Source organism: Onthophagus taurus, chromosome 1, assembly GCF_036711975.1.
Source record: "Onthophagus taurus isolate NC chromosome 1, IU_Otau_3.0, whole genome shotgun sequence".
Classification (NCBI taxonomy): Eukaryota; Metazoa; Arthropoda; class Insecta; order Coleoptera; family Scarabaeidae; genus Onthophagus; species Onthophagus taurus.
The window spans coordinates 11,321,198-11,339,374 of record NC_091966.1 but is presented as its reverse complement, the minus strand read 5'-3'; the positions used below and the strand labels follow the sequence as shown (position 1 = coordinate 11,339,374).

Here is an 18,177-nt window from a genome sequence, read left to right as displayed (position 1 = left end):
CCGTCCATGCATAATTTCTGCATTGCATTTAAATGGAATGAACCTTCACAACGTGATCACACCTAGTGGTGCGTTACGTACATTATTTATTTTGTGTGTTGTACTTTTCTATTCTTCCTTTCTCTTTACTCTCTGCTCTATTTAACTGGTTTTATAACTTTCTTGCGTATTTAGTACTCCGATGGGCAATTATTTCTTAAACTGTTAACATTTAGAAATTTTTATGGATCGGATTATGCGATTTTTGGAAATTTTGTGTAATCAATTTAGGTTTAAAGTGGGTAACCATAATTACAGTGTCATTAACGCAAGTACCGTAATTAAACCGGCTTGGCAGTTCTTATCAAAATTTTTATTTTCCAATGTATCTCTTGTAGTTTCTACGACCCTATGGATCTATTGTACAATGTTGAGCTCTAAAGCCGAACTGGTAATCTGGTATTAACTTCCTCCAGTTTAATGAACAGAAAGAACGCCTCTTCAGACAGCACCGGCCGATGGTTAACGAGGCGATAAGATGTCACGTGTTGAGTTGAGTTATTCAGCCTGTGAATCATAATTATTTGTAATATCTTCCATTGTATGGGAAAATAGCCCACTATAATCATAGTTGTGAATTTACTCCAGAACTGCTCTTTTGATTAGAACGGTCCATTTAATAGGGAGCTGTCAGAGTTCTTGAATAATCTCGTCATGGGCAACTGCTGTTCTAGAATTTGAAACAAATATATTTTGTAGATGTTTAGTGAAGACATTTACTTTTACTAAATTCTTGCCAAAGTACTGTCTTTCTTTCTTTTAGCCATGTGTGTGGTTTGTTGCTGTTTCAATGTTTTTGTTGTTTTCCAAACAGAGTAATTTTTGTCACCAGTGTGTTACAGGTTTTATAAGAAGTTTTCAGAATTGAGTATTACGTGTTGACAATATCCAGGCTTAGTGTAAGGCAATACTTGAAGAGTAGATTTCCACGAAGCTTTCTGGATTTGCAAAGTCAACTGTTGCACAGCTTCTTTAATGTCATTACCACTCTTTTCAGATATTAAATTGTTTAAACAAAAGTTGTTTATTTGTTAAGCAGGTTGTATTTTTTATATAGATATGACGGATATATTTGAATTCGTATATTTGAACACAAGAGTAATACAAAATTTTTGGAATTCCAATTCAAATAAATGGCCTAGAAATCGAGTCGCAATTAAGTGTTTCATGCAATCGTTCAATTCAGCTAAGATCTATTTAAATAGTTCTATTTCCACGTCGATTGCTCATAGTACCACAAAAATATTAATTGACCGCTTTAATGAATATGTAAATTCAGATTGTTTTAAATAATTTCAGCGTTTATTATCCGTTTTTATTATATAAACAGATTTTATCGTTGTAAAACTTTAACATGCGTTATATTTACACATTTCTCAATAAATTTTTTGTGGGATATTAAAACATTTGTGATCAAGAAGTAATTTAAACTTTAAAAACTTTAAAAAGCTTTTGGCGAATAACCCAACGTTTACGTTTAAGAAAAGTTTTAATTGGTTCATTAGAAAATTTTACTATAGACTATAACTGAAAAGCTGCTAATTTCAGAAAGTTTTCTTTCTCGAAATACCTTACTACCCATTCTTTGGGCTTGTTAAGGAAAAAGACGTACAGGTAACTAGCCTTATTATAATATAGTGATTTATTATTCTAATATAAGTGACAACTGAGGACAGTTCCATTTACTCTAATAAAGCGAATGTCACTCGCTCGTTATAGTGCCGCATTTTAATTAGCACCAATGCTTTGAAATGTTGACATCTGGTTTACGACGTAACCTAACGGGAACTTACTTGAAAATATTTATTAATTCGCATTCTAGTTGCGTTTCCTTCGTGTTGGCTGGTTGAGGGTACAAACGAAGCGGACCCAAGTTCGTCCCCTAATTATACAAAGCTCTAAAATGTTTAACTTCGGGTCGCTTCGACGCGTTTTCTTAATGTTCTGGTGGTAAGCGGGGAGGAGACGATTAATTAGAAAGATCCAGCACGAGGAAAAGCCCCGCCGTGCCGGAGATGTTGGGTACGGTTTCATTTTTGGTAATTTATGTCGTGAACGTGGACTAAAGCACATCTTCAGTACGGTTCTATATTGCGAGAAACTCGCTTCAAAAGGATGTTAAACGCGGCAGTATCATGGGCTCTTAAGCATCCAGTTCAAACAATACCAAAGCGGCGCGGTAAACATCGTCGATTCCCTGAAGTGTTTCCCAGATGCATGAAATGCGCAGATGCTCCCAACGGCAAACGGTATTTATTTGTGTTCGGGCACGTAGATTGAAATTATGTGGGCGTTTAATTATTTTTTTTTAAGAACAAAGATACGATGTTCACGTAAAGAGATACAAAACAGATGGAACTAAATAATAATATCGAAATGAAAATCATAATTTTATTGCGATCGTTTTCATAAATCTAGAAGGGAATCAATAAAAATATTTGATAATATTCGATATTGGGGTTATATAGTATATTATGCGGCAATTCATTCTCGAAATGTAAAACTTACAGCTGAGATAAAATATTTATTGTGATGTAAATTATTGCGATTTTCTAACCCGTGCGACGATAGCAACAAACCTCCCAGCAACAAACTTTTACCCGTAATTTCCTATCTACTTTCTTAGCTGATATCTTCCTTATAATTAGGGATAGCGAAAAACTAAATGCACCACTTGAAAGCTTGAATCTTTTTCTATCTAAAACCGGGTTCGTATCGGATTCGTCTGCCGATAAGTTGATATTAAGATCAATAAAAAATGAAGAACACCGCGCTGTACTTGAAATAGCTCAAAATTACCAAACTTCAAGGCCTTGTACAATTGTTACGAAACCGAATTTTAAAAAACTGTTATCACAGTCAGAAAGGGCGCTCCTTCAGCTATCTTAATCCGGGTTTTCGTCTGTCAATATCTGTCGGCGTCATGCTTAAATCACCCTTAATGTCCATCCCTACACGCAGAAACGCTTAAATACTCTTCCTCTAAACAACTTTCTTATTTGATAGGGAGAAAACTATAGAAACATATCAATCTTATAGAAAATTTTCTGCTCTTTCTAGTGGTGTATAACACGCTTCGATCACGCGCTTGCACACGTACATTTTTGGCCAAAAACTGCTAAATTCACACGTGTTAGCCATTATTAAACCCTTTTTGGGTCGATAACTTTCTTATATGAGCAGGAGAAAACTCTAGAACCATATCTATCTTATCGGAAATTTCCTGCTCTTTCTAGTGATGTATAACACGCGGCGATCACACGTTTGCACACGTACATTTTTGGCCAAAAACTGCTAAATTCACACATTTTAGCCATTCTTAAACCTTGTTCGTGTCAAGTTATACAGGATGGTCAGAAAAGTTAATTTTTTTAAATGGCAACTCTACTTTTTTCCCTCACCACCGTATTATATGCTGAAAAATCAGCAGACTTTGTGATTACATCCCATACTAGTAGAGTTACTAGTAAACATACTAGTAGACTTTAAATTTAGTTACTTTACTACTTTAAAATGCGCACACCCAATATCCGCAAAAGGTTTGAGGAAACCTTAACTGGAAAGACATGTTAAAATTTTTTAAAAACTGTGCCATTCCTTCCATCCCGCTAATTTTGACCCAACTCAATTCCAACGGCAGTTATTCTAACAAGATGGCGCGCCACCACACCTCAAGAAGCTACTAAATCAATTTTTGACACTCAGGGAATTGTTTAAAATAATTGGTTACCATAGTTACTCATGGCTACTGCTGTTTTTATCATTTATATAAATTTGAAGTAATTAAAGTTTAAACTAATTTTTCTCGAAAATTTTCATATGTAACCAATATTAATATTGAATCTACTAGATTCAGAAAAAAATCTTCTTTTGTATTCCGTAATAAAAATGGGGGATTGCCATTTCAATAAAATATCGATTGCGTCATAACTCGTTAAACCGTTTAACGGGTAAATTATTTTTTCGTTTTTAGAAACGATTTAGTTATGGTAATGAAATTATTTGACCTTATTGACAAGTGGTCTCTATAAAAGCCGCTAACCGTTAAAGGGTTAAAAATGAGGGAACAATTTTGAAATCTATACCAAAAAATTGCACAAAAGTTAAATCTTTAGACCGATTTCAAGGATTTTTCCATAAATCGTTTATAATGATTTTCACTCAGGTCCTCAGACATTTCCCATTTCTCCATCTCTCGGAGTTAACTAGAAACAGAAAAATCCACAACGTTAGTAGTTTTTGGCGCAAAACGTGTTTGTGCAAGCGCGCGTGTTATACACCACTAGAAAGAGCAGGAAATTTCCGATAAGATAGATATGATTCTAGAGTTTTCTCCTGGTCATATAAGAAAGTTATCGACCCGAACAGGGTTTAAGAATGGCTAAAAGTGTGAATTTAGCAGTTTTTGGCCAAACATGTACGTGTGCAAACGTGTGATCGCCGCGTGTTGTACATCGCTAGAAAGAGCAGAAAATTTCCGATAAGATAGATATGGTTCTAGAGTTTTCTCCTGCTCATATAAGAAAGTTATCGACCCGAACAGGGTTTAAGAATGGCTAAAAGTGTGAATTTAGCAGTTTTTGGCCAAAAATGTACGTGTGCAAACGTGTGATCGCCGCGTGTTGTACATCGCTAGAAAGAGCAGAAAATTTCCGTAAAGATAGATATGGTTCTAGAGTTTTCTCCTGCTCATATAAGAAAGTTATCGGCCCGAACAGGGTTTAAGAATGGCTAACACGTGTGAATTTAGCAGTTTTTGGCCAAAAATGTACGTGTGCAAGCACGTGATCGCCGCGTGTTATACACCACTAGAAAGAGCAGAACATTTTCAATAAGATAGATATGTTTCTATAGTTTTCTCCCTATCAAATAAGAAAGTTGTTTAGAGGAAGTGTATTTAAGCGTTTCTGCGTGTTGGGATGGACATTAAGGGTGATTTAAGCATGACGCCGATAGATATTGACCGACGAAAACCCGGATTAACATAGCTGAAGGAGCGCCCTTTCTGACTGTGATAACAGTTTTTTAAATTTCGGTTTCGTAACAATTGCACAAGGCCTTGAAGTTTGGTAATTTTGAGCTATTTTAAGTACAGCGCGGTGTTCTTCATTTTTTATTGATCTTAATATCAACTTATCGGCAGACGAATCCGATACGAACCCGGTTTTAGATAGAAAAAGATTCAAGCTTTCAAGTGGTGCATTTAGTTTTTCGCTATCCCTAATTATAAGGAAGATATCAGCTAAGAAAGTAGATAGGAAATTACGGGTAAAAGTTTGTTGCTGGGAGGTTTGTTGCTATCGTCGCACGGGTGATTTTCTAATAAGATTCAAAATTACAATACGTATTAAAATTTAACCTTTGCATATTAGATAAAATAGAATTAAAAATGTGGAATTACTCATCTTATCTCAACGTTGAAACCTAATCATGAGCATATTAGGTCTATTTGCTTTATTAACTAAAAGATTATATTCTTAAAAGATTAGGTCGAGTTATATTTAGAAGTACATATAATAAATCCAGAGATTTGGATAGTAGTTTTCTCTTACCTAAGCTTCGATTGTGGACTAATGAATATAGGAAAGTTTACATTTTTATCTTTCAAATATGTATTTTTGTTAAAATTGTATATTTTGTTCGCTTTTTTTATGTGCTGTATAAAAAAACATGTTATAGTTTCGCATTAACTTTATGTAATTTATAGGCTTGTGTTAAAATATAAAAGTTATATGTATACATATTTTATTGAGAAAAGCCGATGTTGCATAGTTTTTTTGTGTATTTTGTACACTACAAAAGTATTAATACAAAAAATATAAATTGATATAATATTTACTCTTCTTCATTGTGTAATGCTTATAATTAAGAATTAAATCGCGTTTATATGAAGTAATCCTCTTCTTTAACTACTAACAAGTAACATTAATAACAGAATAATTTCATCAGTCATTAAATTTGTTACAATAAATGATATTAAATTTGTACATTATGGATATTACTAATAAAATACTGATATTATGCTAATAATATAGTAATAAATGTAAAATTCAAAAGCAAGTTCTTTTTCTTCTTGCAATGCTTCTTCCTCGAAGTATGAATTACACAAAAAAATTTTCTTTTGTTGCCCTGGATATCTTTGCAAATTTTTATATTTTCAAGTGCTCAGATTACGAATATATTCATGAAAGTATTGAATGTGCTCTTGTTTTTTATGATTTTTACATATCGTATATTTTGAACAATTATCAGCTTGCTAGTAATAAAATTTATTTTCCCAGTCATGATTAGGCTTTTGCGCAATTTATTCGCGCATACAAACATCACATGATCCCCACTCTCAGACCCCTTGCTCCGCAGAACAGCTGTGATCACAGTTATTTGACAATATTGAAGTACTTACAAGTGAATCTGGATAAGTTGTCATGCGTTAATATTTTGTTTCAATTACTGAATGTCCATTCTAATATATTTGTTTTGTCTTTGAAAACATGAGTTCGTCACGAAGAAAGTGTAAATATAGTAGTGATTTATTTTGTTATATTTACTGTGTTTATATAACAAAAAAAACAAAAAAGAAATATCACAGATTTTCTCGAGGAGATTTATGCTGAATATTTCGGTTTTAAAATGGACAAACTAGATAAATCATGGGTTCCTCATAAAGTTTGTAAGTCCTGTGTTGGATCTTTACGGTTGTGAAAAAAAGGAGAACGTTCTGGATTAGACTTTGGTATTCCTGTGATGTGGATGGAGCGCAAGAATCATTTCCCTGATTGTTACTTTTGCGTAGTAGATGTTGAAGGTTTTAATCGAAATCAAACCTGGAGATATCCAGACTTATAGTCTAGAAAATGTTCTGTTCTACACAGTAAAAATCTCCCTTGAACTATTTACGTTTCAAAAGTAATTCGCATGCCCTCAGAAACAATGATGTTACCAAATTCACAGAAATCGGGACAGTCTACCAGTGGAAGTGAAACATCTACGCCGAAGTTATTTTCTCAAAATGAACTCAGTGATTTAATACGTGATCTCAATTTATCCAAACAAGGATCAGAACTGTTAGCTTCAAGATTGAAAGAAAAAAATTTATTGGCTCCAACAGTAACAATTACAACATACAGAACGCGAGAAAGTGAGTTATTACAATTTTTTAGTGGTAATGAAGGACTGGTGTACTGTAATAATATCCCGAAGCTGCTTCTACACACAGGTTTAAAAGAATACCAACCTACTGAGTGGCGTCTTTTTATTTACAGTTGTAAAAGAAGTTTTAAATGCGTCTTATTGCACAATGGAAATAAATTTGCATCAATTCTGTGTGGATTTGAAAATGGTTAATTTTTTACTTGGTCAACAAACTGGATACACGAAATACCCTTGCTTCATTTGTATGTGGGACAGTAAAGCAAAGCAACTTCATTGGGAACAAGATGTTTGGCCTGTTCTTACAATCTTTAACTGTCGGTAAAGCCAATGTAATAAGGGCGCCAGAGTGAGCAGTTGGTGAGCAGAGACAAAATCATACTTCCACCATTACATATTAAGTTAGGAATGATAAAGCAATTTCTAAAAGCGTTGGACAAGGAAGGAGATTGTTTTAATTATATTTTTAGAACATTTTCGAAGATTAGTATGGAAAAGTTGAGACGTGGAATATTTGATGATCCTCAAATACGGCAATTGATGAGAGACACAGATTTTATTAAAGTTATGACTGTTCCGGAGAGTAAAGCTTGGAAAAGTTTTGTGTTGGTAGTCGAAAATTTCCTAGGTAACCATAAAACACCAAATTATGGAGAAATTGTACAAAATATGCTGACAAACTTTCAGACTCTAGGAGCAAATATGAGCATCAAGTTACACTATCTCTGCAATCATCTGGATAAATTTTGGGATAATTTAAGATCTAAATTAATCTAAGATCTAAAAGTGATGGAGGAAAGCTATCAGGGTCGATGGGATTGTCACATGATGGCAGATTACTGCTGGTCTTGAAAAAGAGATTGTCAACTGAAAAATTATAAAAGAAAAGCTCATAAAACGTGTTTTATGGAAATTTAACAGATGTTTTCGACATTTTCCTCTCTATTTACTTCGATGTATCCTAATTTTTCAAAACAAAACTGACATTATAAATATATCTGTTATTTTGTTTCTTGTTTTCCGATTTTTGTAATGTAAAATGAAAATAAAGATTTATAAAAGAACGAGAGCAAATCTTACAAAATCATTGATAGTTTCATGAATTGTGAGCATAAATATACCCAAAATCAATCTTATATCTAGGGCAACAAAACCATAACCAAAAGTGTTATAGCCTCTGTGTTGTGAATTACCGAACATTTCGGTGCGAGGGCATCTTTTTTTCTGCCAATCCCTCTTCGCTTTTCTAATTTGCCCTTAATTATTAATTGGAGATATTTGTATTTAACATATCGCATAACATGTCCCAAATATGCAGTTATTACTTTTTTAGTTGTGGTAAATAGTTCGTATTCTTTGTTTACTTGAGAAACATCTCGAATGCCTCCAGTGTGTTTATTGCATTTGTTTACGTAACATTTCACGAACCTAAAGCTTAAATTTAGATCAAAGTCTGAGCAGCTAAATACGCTTCTGAATTTTTGATATACCTGCCTAGCTTGTTCTATGCTACTTTTAATTTCGTTGTTCGTTGAACAGTTTTTAGACAGCCATGTTCCCACTTGTAAGTTCGGCATCTTCGATTTCGCCAAGATTGCTTCTTATAATCGTTATTATGAATTTGGTTTTTTTAATTTTTATGTTCGTGCCCATTATCTGCTACTTTTTCCCACTATATCGACTAACCGTTGTAACCCATCCAAGTTGTTAGCAACCAAGATCGCGTCATCGGTGTATAGGATAATGTTAATCCAAACTCCATTAACTTTAACACCAACCTTAGCATCAAGAGCTTCTCAAACAGGACGCATCCCTGGCGTACTCCCCTTCTGATCTGAATGCTGTTGGAAAGATTATTGTCGAATTTTCCTCGTCAATCTGATGCCACTAAAAGTTTTCTATACATATAAGGTTCTTCTGGTCTATTAGGTTTTTGAAAAACTGCTTGATTTTGTGATGTTCAACTCGGTCAAATGCTGTTTCGTTGTCGTGGAAGATATGACTTTCCGTACGTCGTTACAGTTCTGAACTAATACGTTAACGGTCGTTATCACTTCTCTTGTTCCCATTTCCTGTCTGAAGCCAAACTGGGAATTACCTATGTTCCTTTCACATTTCATGAATTATTTGAAGGGAAATTTTTAAGGTATCAGCTAATGAGCTAACATTATTTAAAAGCTCTGTCCCTAAGTAGTGGGATAAAAATAGCCATTAGGGATTGTAACCAGTTCAATCTCTAATTATCGGTGTTCAGCAATACCGATAATGTTCATGTTTAATCTGCACATTTCTTCAACACTCTTCTAACAGTTTTGAAGAAAAGAATTCTTTTCTGTAACTAGATCTTCATTATTATATAATTCTATGTAACATTAAGGTGGAATCCAGATTAATTGTTACGTGTTTATTCGGGTACATTTTAGTTCATTAACGTATAAAACTTGCACACATGTTTATCAATCGAAAAATGATAACAACGGGTAAACATTACGGTGGAAAATTGAGAAAACTAGAAGTGAGTAAGGCATAAGCAACAACAAACGAGCTCAACGTGTCCAAATAACGTGGCCAAGGCCTGTATCCCTGACTAGCTTCCGGTCGTGTGCGCTGAAAATTCAATCTCGCTCGGCGCGCCTAATGACATTTATTCCGCGGCATACCTGTCTAGTTTTCACCCGCTGATGCAAATTTAATGCAGACGGGCCATTGTTATTGTTCGCCCTCTTCGTGTAGCGACGCCATCGTTGTACGAAATGCAATATTGCGAGACGAGTATGAATATTGGATGAACATTGCCCAGTTTGGTGGGAGTATTATTTAGATTACGCCGGACCGAGGTGAATTATTAATATTAGGGGAACGTGATCATTTTAGGATGTCTCCCTACCATATAAAATTTCACAACAAACAATTTAATTTTATAATAATAATTACACTGATCTTTAAGTTTATAAATTTTGTTACCTTGACGTTATCATTAAAGATGATAACGTTCGCTTTATCTTGATATACGTAGTCCTGACATGAAAGTGAAGTGTGAGCTGCACGATGTTTAAGATGTATTCCTACATCTTTTACATAAGAAAAATATTGTTATTTTTGTTATTTACAGTAACTGTAAAAGCTGAAGACAATCGTATGTATTTTAAGTTTAAGATATAAATATTTTTACAACAATAATAATACAAATTCTTTAGTTGTATGTGTGACTCATCAATCTCGAACGTTCTATAACCTCACAATTGCAAATAATTGGCTTTTAAAAGAAAATACTTTGGATTGCATGAGCAATATCAATAATGGATCTGAAATGTTCACGATTAGTTCACCAAATGAACTATTTTTGTTAAATCAAGATGATTTTTATGTTTTTGGAGAAATCAGGTTAAATGAAAATGGTAATTCTTATCATGATGAGATCAGCATTTATATAAATTTTATGATTAATATATGTTTGTTTTGAAGCATTTGATAAAAGTCAAAGCACGGTGGTGATAACAACCGAAGATATAAATCTAACAAATCTAAAGCAATTAAAATATTGTCATCCGGGTGGAAATGTTACAACCCCTCCATGGGTTACAAACGAATTTATCACAACAATTTTAAATTATCAAAAAAATGATAAAGATATACTTATGAACAACACTCTATTTGACAATAGTTACATCCTTTTAAATTCGACTCTAGGACCGTCATGTTTACAGAATGTTTGGAGTGATGATGAAAATTTAAGTAATTTTACGTCAATTTTGAGTTCATAAAACAACCAAAAATTAATTCTACATTTTTAGAAAAATTATATCCGAAACTTTTCGCATTATGTCCTCGCTACAAACATGAATACAATGCGTTTGAACAATCTTTACGATGTTTAATAAATGGAGACGGAGACATAGCTGTAACATCTTTGGAAATAGTGCATGAACTTGAGCAAGAAATATTGTCACGATCAAGAGAATTTTTTTCATTTTGTAAAAATAATACACGGCAAAAATTGAATAATCCATGTCTTTGGAGGACTACTACTTGGCCTGTTCTCATTGGAAATAAGTAATTTACACTGTTACAAAATAACTTTCAATTTTATAGCGACCATTTTTCAGAAATAATAGTGAACGTCTTCCAGAGATCGTACAAGCATTAAAATACTTTTCACCTTTTCCAAATAGCATTTCCTTATCAAATTATATTAAAGGATTTAATGAAAACGCTACTTTCTACCCTTCTAATGATATTACTTTTTCTACAAAACAAAAGAAAATATTATCTTGGTGCACCTTAACTAAAGAAGAATATGAAGATTGTGTGTTACTCCAAAAAATATTTTCATTATACGATATACATATAAAAATTACATCTTGTGTAAAAGCTGAAGCAGACTACTTGGACAAATATGAATGCATTAATAATATAAATAAAGGAATTTCTAGTGTAACATTCCTACACAGTGATCAACTCTTCACAGCTAAAAGGTATTCTAATATAAATTTATTAAAAATCTTGGTAATATGAAATTTTTCAAATTATTTTAGAACAAACCTTAAAGTAGCTGTTTATGCAAATGCTGGCCAAAACGTAATTAAATCAATTCTCTTCGTTAATTCAAGCATCATTAAAAGTATTGATGATCTTAAAAATAAGAAAGGTTGCTTTTCTGAATATGGTTCTATAGGTATCTCCTAAAACATATTTCTTAAAAGAAAATAAAAATGACTCCTGATTTTGTATTTCAGATTGGGTCTCTTTTGTATCAGCTTACAAAACTCAAATCCTTAAAACATCGTGTTTTTATGATGAAGAGCTGAGTAAATTTCTTGGTGATTCTTGCATGCCTGGTGTGAGAGACGATTTGCGAAAGAGGAAAGACTCTGTTGATGTTGAACATGTTTGTAGGATTTGTGAAGCTTCTTCAAACTCCCCGAGTAAGTTAAAAGCTCCTTTTATTTTATCCACATTTGAAAAGAAATTTTTATATTTAAGCGGCCGTGAACTGTAATGCGGATCAAAACGTAAATATTTTTGCAACTAGTAATGGTGCAATGGATTGTTTAAAGAAATTAGTTGGTCAATTTGCAGTCGTTAGGATAGATAACAATTTTAATAGTAAGCATCTAAAATTTTATCTCTTATACTATAAGTATATGTTATTTTATCTTAGTCTCCTCTAATGAAATTGCACAAGGAGTAAAAGTAATGTGCAAGAATGGAACTTTACTCGACTTCAATAAAATTGATGATGAATGTTATTTATCGATAACACCATATGGGGGAATTGTTACCAAGGAAGGATTGGATGGAGAAGTTAAATTAGCATTTTCAGAATTGAAATCACGCAATTTGCAATATGGGTGGTTGCCACGTGAATATATTTCTAATTTATTTACGAATCTTTTTCCTGTAAAATTAATAACAGAATTGGTCTCTGTTGAATCTTGTACCAAAACCGTACAAAGCGCTTTTTGCAAACATACCTTAGAACTTGATAATATGATAGAAGAAGCGGATTCTTGCTTGAATAATAAACCTGAAGCCAGGCAAGGTGATTCCATCGGTATGATAGTAGGAATAGTGCTTCTTTTTCTTGTTTTATTGGGCGCGGCAGCTGGTTACAAAGTATATCAAAAATACAAAAATAATGGAAACGACAACGACAATACGAATGAAACGCAGCACAAAACACAAGATGAAAGTGATAATGGAGAAGTGAATGGAAATGAGACTGAAAATGATCCTTTAAATAGGCAAAATTAAAAATAATTTCAATACCCATCAAACTCAAAATAATTGAATTACTTCTTTTGTTATTTTTATTTGTAATTTTATTATTTTTAGTACACGCTCGTAAATAAAAATAAAATTAAGTTAAGATAAGTAAATAAATGAATAAATGATTTTTTATAAAAACTAAAGCAGATTATCTTCTGCAATATCTGTTATTGACTTTGGAATAAAAAATATCCCTAACCATAAATCAACCATAAATCTGTTAATAACGAATTCTTCAATCCTATGACTAGTAAATTATAATTAACAAACCAATCTTCAAACAATTCCAAATTAAATTTCTTGGTGCTTTTTAATGCAGTACTTTTTCTTAATGCTATCAGCAATCTTCATAAACTTAGCCGATGGTAACATTATTAGAACATTCTTTGTTTCTACAATACCCCTACTTTTCTTCCGCCTGGTGCAAGAGTTTCGTGGATTGAGTAGCCCAGGAAGATCTTCAATAAGATGGCAGGACAGCTGGCAGTCTACCTCCCTTGAGGTCCTCCGAATTCGAAATATATGTGGACCTTATTTTCTTCCTCCGTTTTTTTACTACTTACTTTATTTACAAAATAAATTGAAACATCTTGGTATGTGATTATGTCCATTATAAGACAATGCAGGAAAGATTCTGCAAAATAGACTGTTTTAAATTGTGTTATATTTATAATTATTACTAAACTATTTGAAATACGAAATATTTTATTTTATATACAAGTATGTTCAAATTTGAATGTTTTTGAAGCATGAACTCAAAATTTTAAATTGTATTTTAATTCAGATACGTTACGCAATAATATTTAGTTAGTTAATAAACAAACTTTATCGCGTATTTCTAAACTGAAGTGGTTTGATTTTTGCCACAAATAGTCTGTTCTGTGGCTCCGTGTCTATAACGTGTTTATAAAGATAACTTTATTTTGTTTTACGATCACGAAATCTCATATCTTACTTATCGTTGATTGATAAAATAAAAGAAAAGTGAATTATTTACTTGTTCAATAAATTATAGTTGTTACAGGTTTATGATTATCAATTATGTATTACACGTGTCTCTAATAAACCCGCTGTATACTTCATTACGTTGGCGAAGTAGTTGTTTTATTTTTTGTAATCTATGCTCTATTATAGTTTAATGATTTTTTTTCTTATAAACACTGGCCGTGATTGTAAATTTTATGGCAACACTTCTTCTTCCATCGACATTACAATCGGCGCAGATTTTGGAAACATTAGACACAAGTTACTTAATGTTATCAGTAGCATGAAATCAACAATTAATTAAGTTTTCGGAGTTGGAAAAATAAAAGATATGAACACAAAATCTAAAAATCCTAATATTTGTGAGTAGTATTTCTCGAAAGAATGTGCTGCCAAAAGAATTTAACATATTGGAAGATCGTTTTATGAGAAATTTTTGTACCACCTCAATAAATCTCCAAAAACGTATTAGACACAACAATTCAAATTAAAATAAACTGTACGGTATATTGTACCCGAATAAAGACATTCGTCTTATCAGGAATCACAAAACATGAAGAGTGTCGACTTCGTAATAATTTTGTTTCTTCAGTAATGCTAGTGAAATTGTTTAGCCCAACATCCATTCCCATGTAATAACCCACGTTGAGTGGTTCACGAGTCATATTGTTACTACTTCGTTACTGATCGATTAAACAACTATTTCCGCCGTTTACGTTTACCCCATACTAAAGCAAACATATTAATGTGTTGTTTCAAAATTTCTTGTAATTCCTCTTAATTTTTGATTAAGTTGAGGTAGCGACTGTTGAGGTTTATACTATCTTACGCAACAAAAATTGCATTGCTTGTAACATTTTTTTTCAAGATTATTTATATCAATTATAAAATGATAAGATTACACACAATTTATTGAAATGTGTTTGCTTCATAGTGCAGTACAAATTGGTGCACTGCCAGCAATACCAGCATTAAAATTAAATATACTATAAGAAATGATAATATTTTTATTTTTATTTATAATAAGCGTAAATGCAGAAGACAATGGTACGTATTATACAATTAGGATTCAAACATTATAACAGTTTTAATTTCTTAGCATTATGCGTGACTCATCAATATAGATCAAATGATAGTTATCTAAGAGGGAATACTTTCGATTGCATAAACAGTATTAAAAATGGATCCAAAATGTTCACGATTAGTTCACCAAACGAACTATTTCTGGTTAATTCGGACGATATTTATGTTTTTGGAGTGTTTAAATTAAATGAAAATTGTAAGTTTTGTTATTAATGCTGTAGCTTTATAAAATCCTCTTTAATATAGCTTATAATTAATACATACTTACATTTAAGCGTTTGATAAAAGTCAAAGTACGGTGGTGATAACAACGGAAGATGTAAACCTAACAAATCTAAAGCAATTAAAATATTGCCATCCGGGTGGAGATGTTACAAGCCCTCCATGGGTTACAAACGAATTTATCACAACAATTTTAAATTATCAAAAAAATTTTAGAAATATACTTGAAAACGAAACTCTATTAGACTATAGTTACTATGTTTTAAATTCGATTCTAGGACCATCATGTTTACAGAATGTTTGGAGTGATGATGAAAATTTAAGTAATTTTAGTTTTATTTTGAGTTCATAAAAACAACAAAAATAAATTTTTTATTTTTAGAAAAATTATATCCGAAACTTTTCGCTTTATGTCCTCGCTACAAACCCGAATACAATGCGTTCGAACAATCTTTACGATGTTTAATAAATGGAGACGGAGACATAGCTATAACATCTTTGGAAATGGTACATATGTTTGAAGAAGAAATGTTGTCACGATCAAAAGAATTTTTTTCATTTTGTAAAAATAATACACGGCAAAAATTGAACAATCCATGTCTTTGGAGAACTACTTCTTGGCCTGTTCTCATTGGAAATAAGTAATTTACACTGTTGCAAATAACTTCCATTTTATAGCGACCATTTTTCAGAAATAATAGTGAACGTCTTCCAGAGATCGTACAACCATTAAAATACTTTTCACCTTTTCCAAATAGCATTTCCTTATCAAATTATATTAAAGGATTTAATGAAAACGCTACTTTCTATCCTTCTAATGATATTACTTTTTCTACAAAACAAAAGAAAATATTATCTTGGTGCACCTTAACTAAAGAAGAATATGAAGAGTGTGTGTTACTCCAAAAAATATTTTCATCATACGATATACATATAAAAATTACATCTTGTGTAAAAGCTGAAGCAGACCACTTGGACAAATATGAATGCATTAATAATATAAATAAAGGAATTTCTAGTGTAACATTCCTACACAGTGATCAACTCTTCACAGCTAAAAGGTATTCTAACATAAATTGATAACTCTCTTTATAACATGAAATTTTCTATATAATTTTAGATCAAATCTCAAGGTAGCTGTTTATGCAAATACTGGCCAAAATGTAATTAAATCAATTCTCTTCGTTAATTCAAGCATCATTAAAAGTATTGATGATTTTAAAAATAAGAAAGGTTGCTTTTCTGAATATGGTTCTATAGGTATCTCCTCAAACATATTTCTTAAAAGAAAATAAAAATGTCTCTTTGTATTTCAGATTGGGTCTCTTTTGTATCAGCTTACAAAACTCAAATTCTTAATACGCCTAATTGTACTTATGATGTAGAGCTGAGTAAATTTCTTGGTGATTCTTGCATGCCTGGTGTGAGAGACGATTTGCGAAAGAGGAAAGACTCTGTAAATGTTGAACATGTTTGTAGGATTTGTGAAGCTTCTTTGGACTCATCGAGTAAGTTAAAAGCTCCTTTTAAGCTTTTTTTTTAATTGAAAAGATAACAATAACGTTTCAGCGGCTGTAAATTGTAATGCTAACCAAACCGTAAACAAGTATGCAACTAGTCATGGTGCATTGGAGTGCTTAAATGACTCAGCTGGGCAGTTTGCCGTAATCAAGATAGACACCAACTTTAAAAGTAAGCACTAGAAATCTTTTATTTCATGTTAAAACCTGTATGTATTATATTTCCATCTTACAGTTAATGAAGGTATAAAAGTATTGTGCAAGAATAATACTTTACGTGATTTCATCGACTTTGATAAAATAGATGATGAATGTTATTTATCTATAACTCCCTATGGCGGAATTGTAACTAAAAAAGAATTAGTTACAGATGTTAAACTGGCTTTCTCAGAACTAAAAAGACGTAATTCAGAATATGGGTGGTTGCCAAATGAGTATATTTCTAATGTATTTAAACATCTCTTTCCTGAAGAATTTATAATCGATTTTCTGGATGTTGGGACTTGTAATGAAATCGCACCAAGCAATTTATGCAGACATTCCTTAGAACTTGATAAGATGATAGAAGAAGTGGACACTTGCCCAAATAATAATAAGCGACGGACTGAGTACCCTACAGATGTAAACACGTCAACCCGACACAAAATGACAGATGATGATTCCATTATCACGATAGGCAAGGCATCCGAATCAAGCACAATCCAACCTGTAACAAACTCACCCATTTCCACTAAATTGATTACTATTGTCACATTGTCTATTTCATTGGCAATACTTTTAGCTATTGTTATTGCAGTTTGTTGCATAAAAAAATATAGAAAAAAACAAAACACAACTAATACTAATGGACATACTCACCGAAACGAAAATGAAAATGAGACCACTAATGATGAAACGTTCCCTCTAAATGACTTTTCCAACAATCGGAGTGAACACTAATTTTATAAAAGTCATTTCAATACACCAGAAATTTTATGTAATCTGTAGATCACAATATATTACATTACATTACATAGACTGAATGTAATCGCAATATATAGTCTCCGTCAAAAAATCAGCAACACCCTGTTTTTTTTTTGGTTCCATAGTACCTACGCTTTTGAAATATTGTTTATATGTTTATCCCGATACTTCGATCTAAAATATTTTCAAGATGGTCATCAGTACCGGTTTACCATCTTAATCAAGTTTATTACGTAAGAATAAACTCGATTACAATATCGTATAAAATCCTTAAAAAAACGTTTATATCTGACTACCTTTCGAAACTCTTTTCTTTTGTTTGAAAATCCATAGAAGATGTTGTTAAAGACTCAATTGTTTCATTAGAAAAACTCTTTAACAAATCAGACAGATTGATAAGGAGTTCAAAATTGACTTGAATTATAATACATATAAGGTCTAATATAGT

General features: G+C 32.2%; 3 protein-coding genes across 6 annotated transcripts in view; all 3 read left to right on the top strand.

The window, feature by feature from the left end:
• The window catches only part of LOC111420512 (sticks and stones), a 368,860-nt gene that overhangs the window by 278,404 nt on the left and 72,279 nt on the right, over positions 1-18,177 (top strand). The gene's annotated exons all lie outside the window — the stretch shown is intronic.
• LOC111420514 (transferrin-like) lies at positions 10,197-13,100 on the top strand. The gene is made up of 9 exons (XM_023053528.2): positions 10,197-10,324; positions 10,386-10,586; positions 10,654-10,923; positions 10,983-11,241; positions 11,295-11,663; positions 11,724-11,863; positions 11,925-12,113; positions 12,172-12,294; positions 12,350-13,100. The coding sequence occupies exons 1-9, from the start codon at positions 10,237-10,239 to the stop codon at positions 12,940-12,942; spliced, it is 2,232 nt and encodes a 743-aa protein (XP_022909296.2). The 5' UTR covers positions 10,197-10,236; the 3' UTR covers positions 12,943-13,100.
• LOC111420513 (transferrin-like) lies at positions 14,873-17,827 on the top strand. The gene is made up of 9 exons (XM_023053527.2): positions 14,873-14,988; positions 15,041-15,220; positions 15,300-15,569; positions 15,629-15,887; positions 15,939-16,307; positions 16,367-16,506; positions 16,563-16,754; positions 16,816-16,938; positions 17,002-17,827. The coding sequence occupies exons 1-9, from the start codon at positions 14,937-14,939 to the stop codon at positions 17,703-17,705; spliced, it is 2,289 nt and encodes a 762-aa protein (XP_022909295.2). The 5' UTR covers positions 14,873-14,936; the 3' UTR covers positions 17,706-17,827.

Coding starts and splice junctions, on each gene's coding strand:
- LOC111420513 (XM_023053527.2), top strand. CDS start 14,937: ATGATAATATTTTTATTTTTATTTATAATAAGCGTAAATGCAGAAGAC. Junction 15,221..15,299: donor GTTTAAATTAAATGAAAATT/GTAAGTTTTGTT, acceptor CTTACATTTAAG/CGTTTGATAAAAGTCAAAGT. Junction 15,570..15,628: donor GAGTGATGATGAAAATTTAA/GTAATTTTAGTT, acceptor TTTTATTTTTAG/AAAAATTATATCCGAAACTT.
- LOC111420514 (XM_023053528.2), top strand. CDS start 10,237: ATGTTTAAGATGTATTCCTACATCTTTTACATAAGAAAAATATTGTTA. Junction 10,924..10,982: donor GAGTGATGATGAAAATTTAA/GTAATTTTACGT, acceptor CTACATTTTTAG/AAAAATTATATCCGAAACTT. Junction 11,242..11,294: donor CCTGTTCTCATTGGAAATAA/GTAATTTACACT, acceptor ACCATTTTTCAG/AAATAATAGTGAACGTCTTC.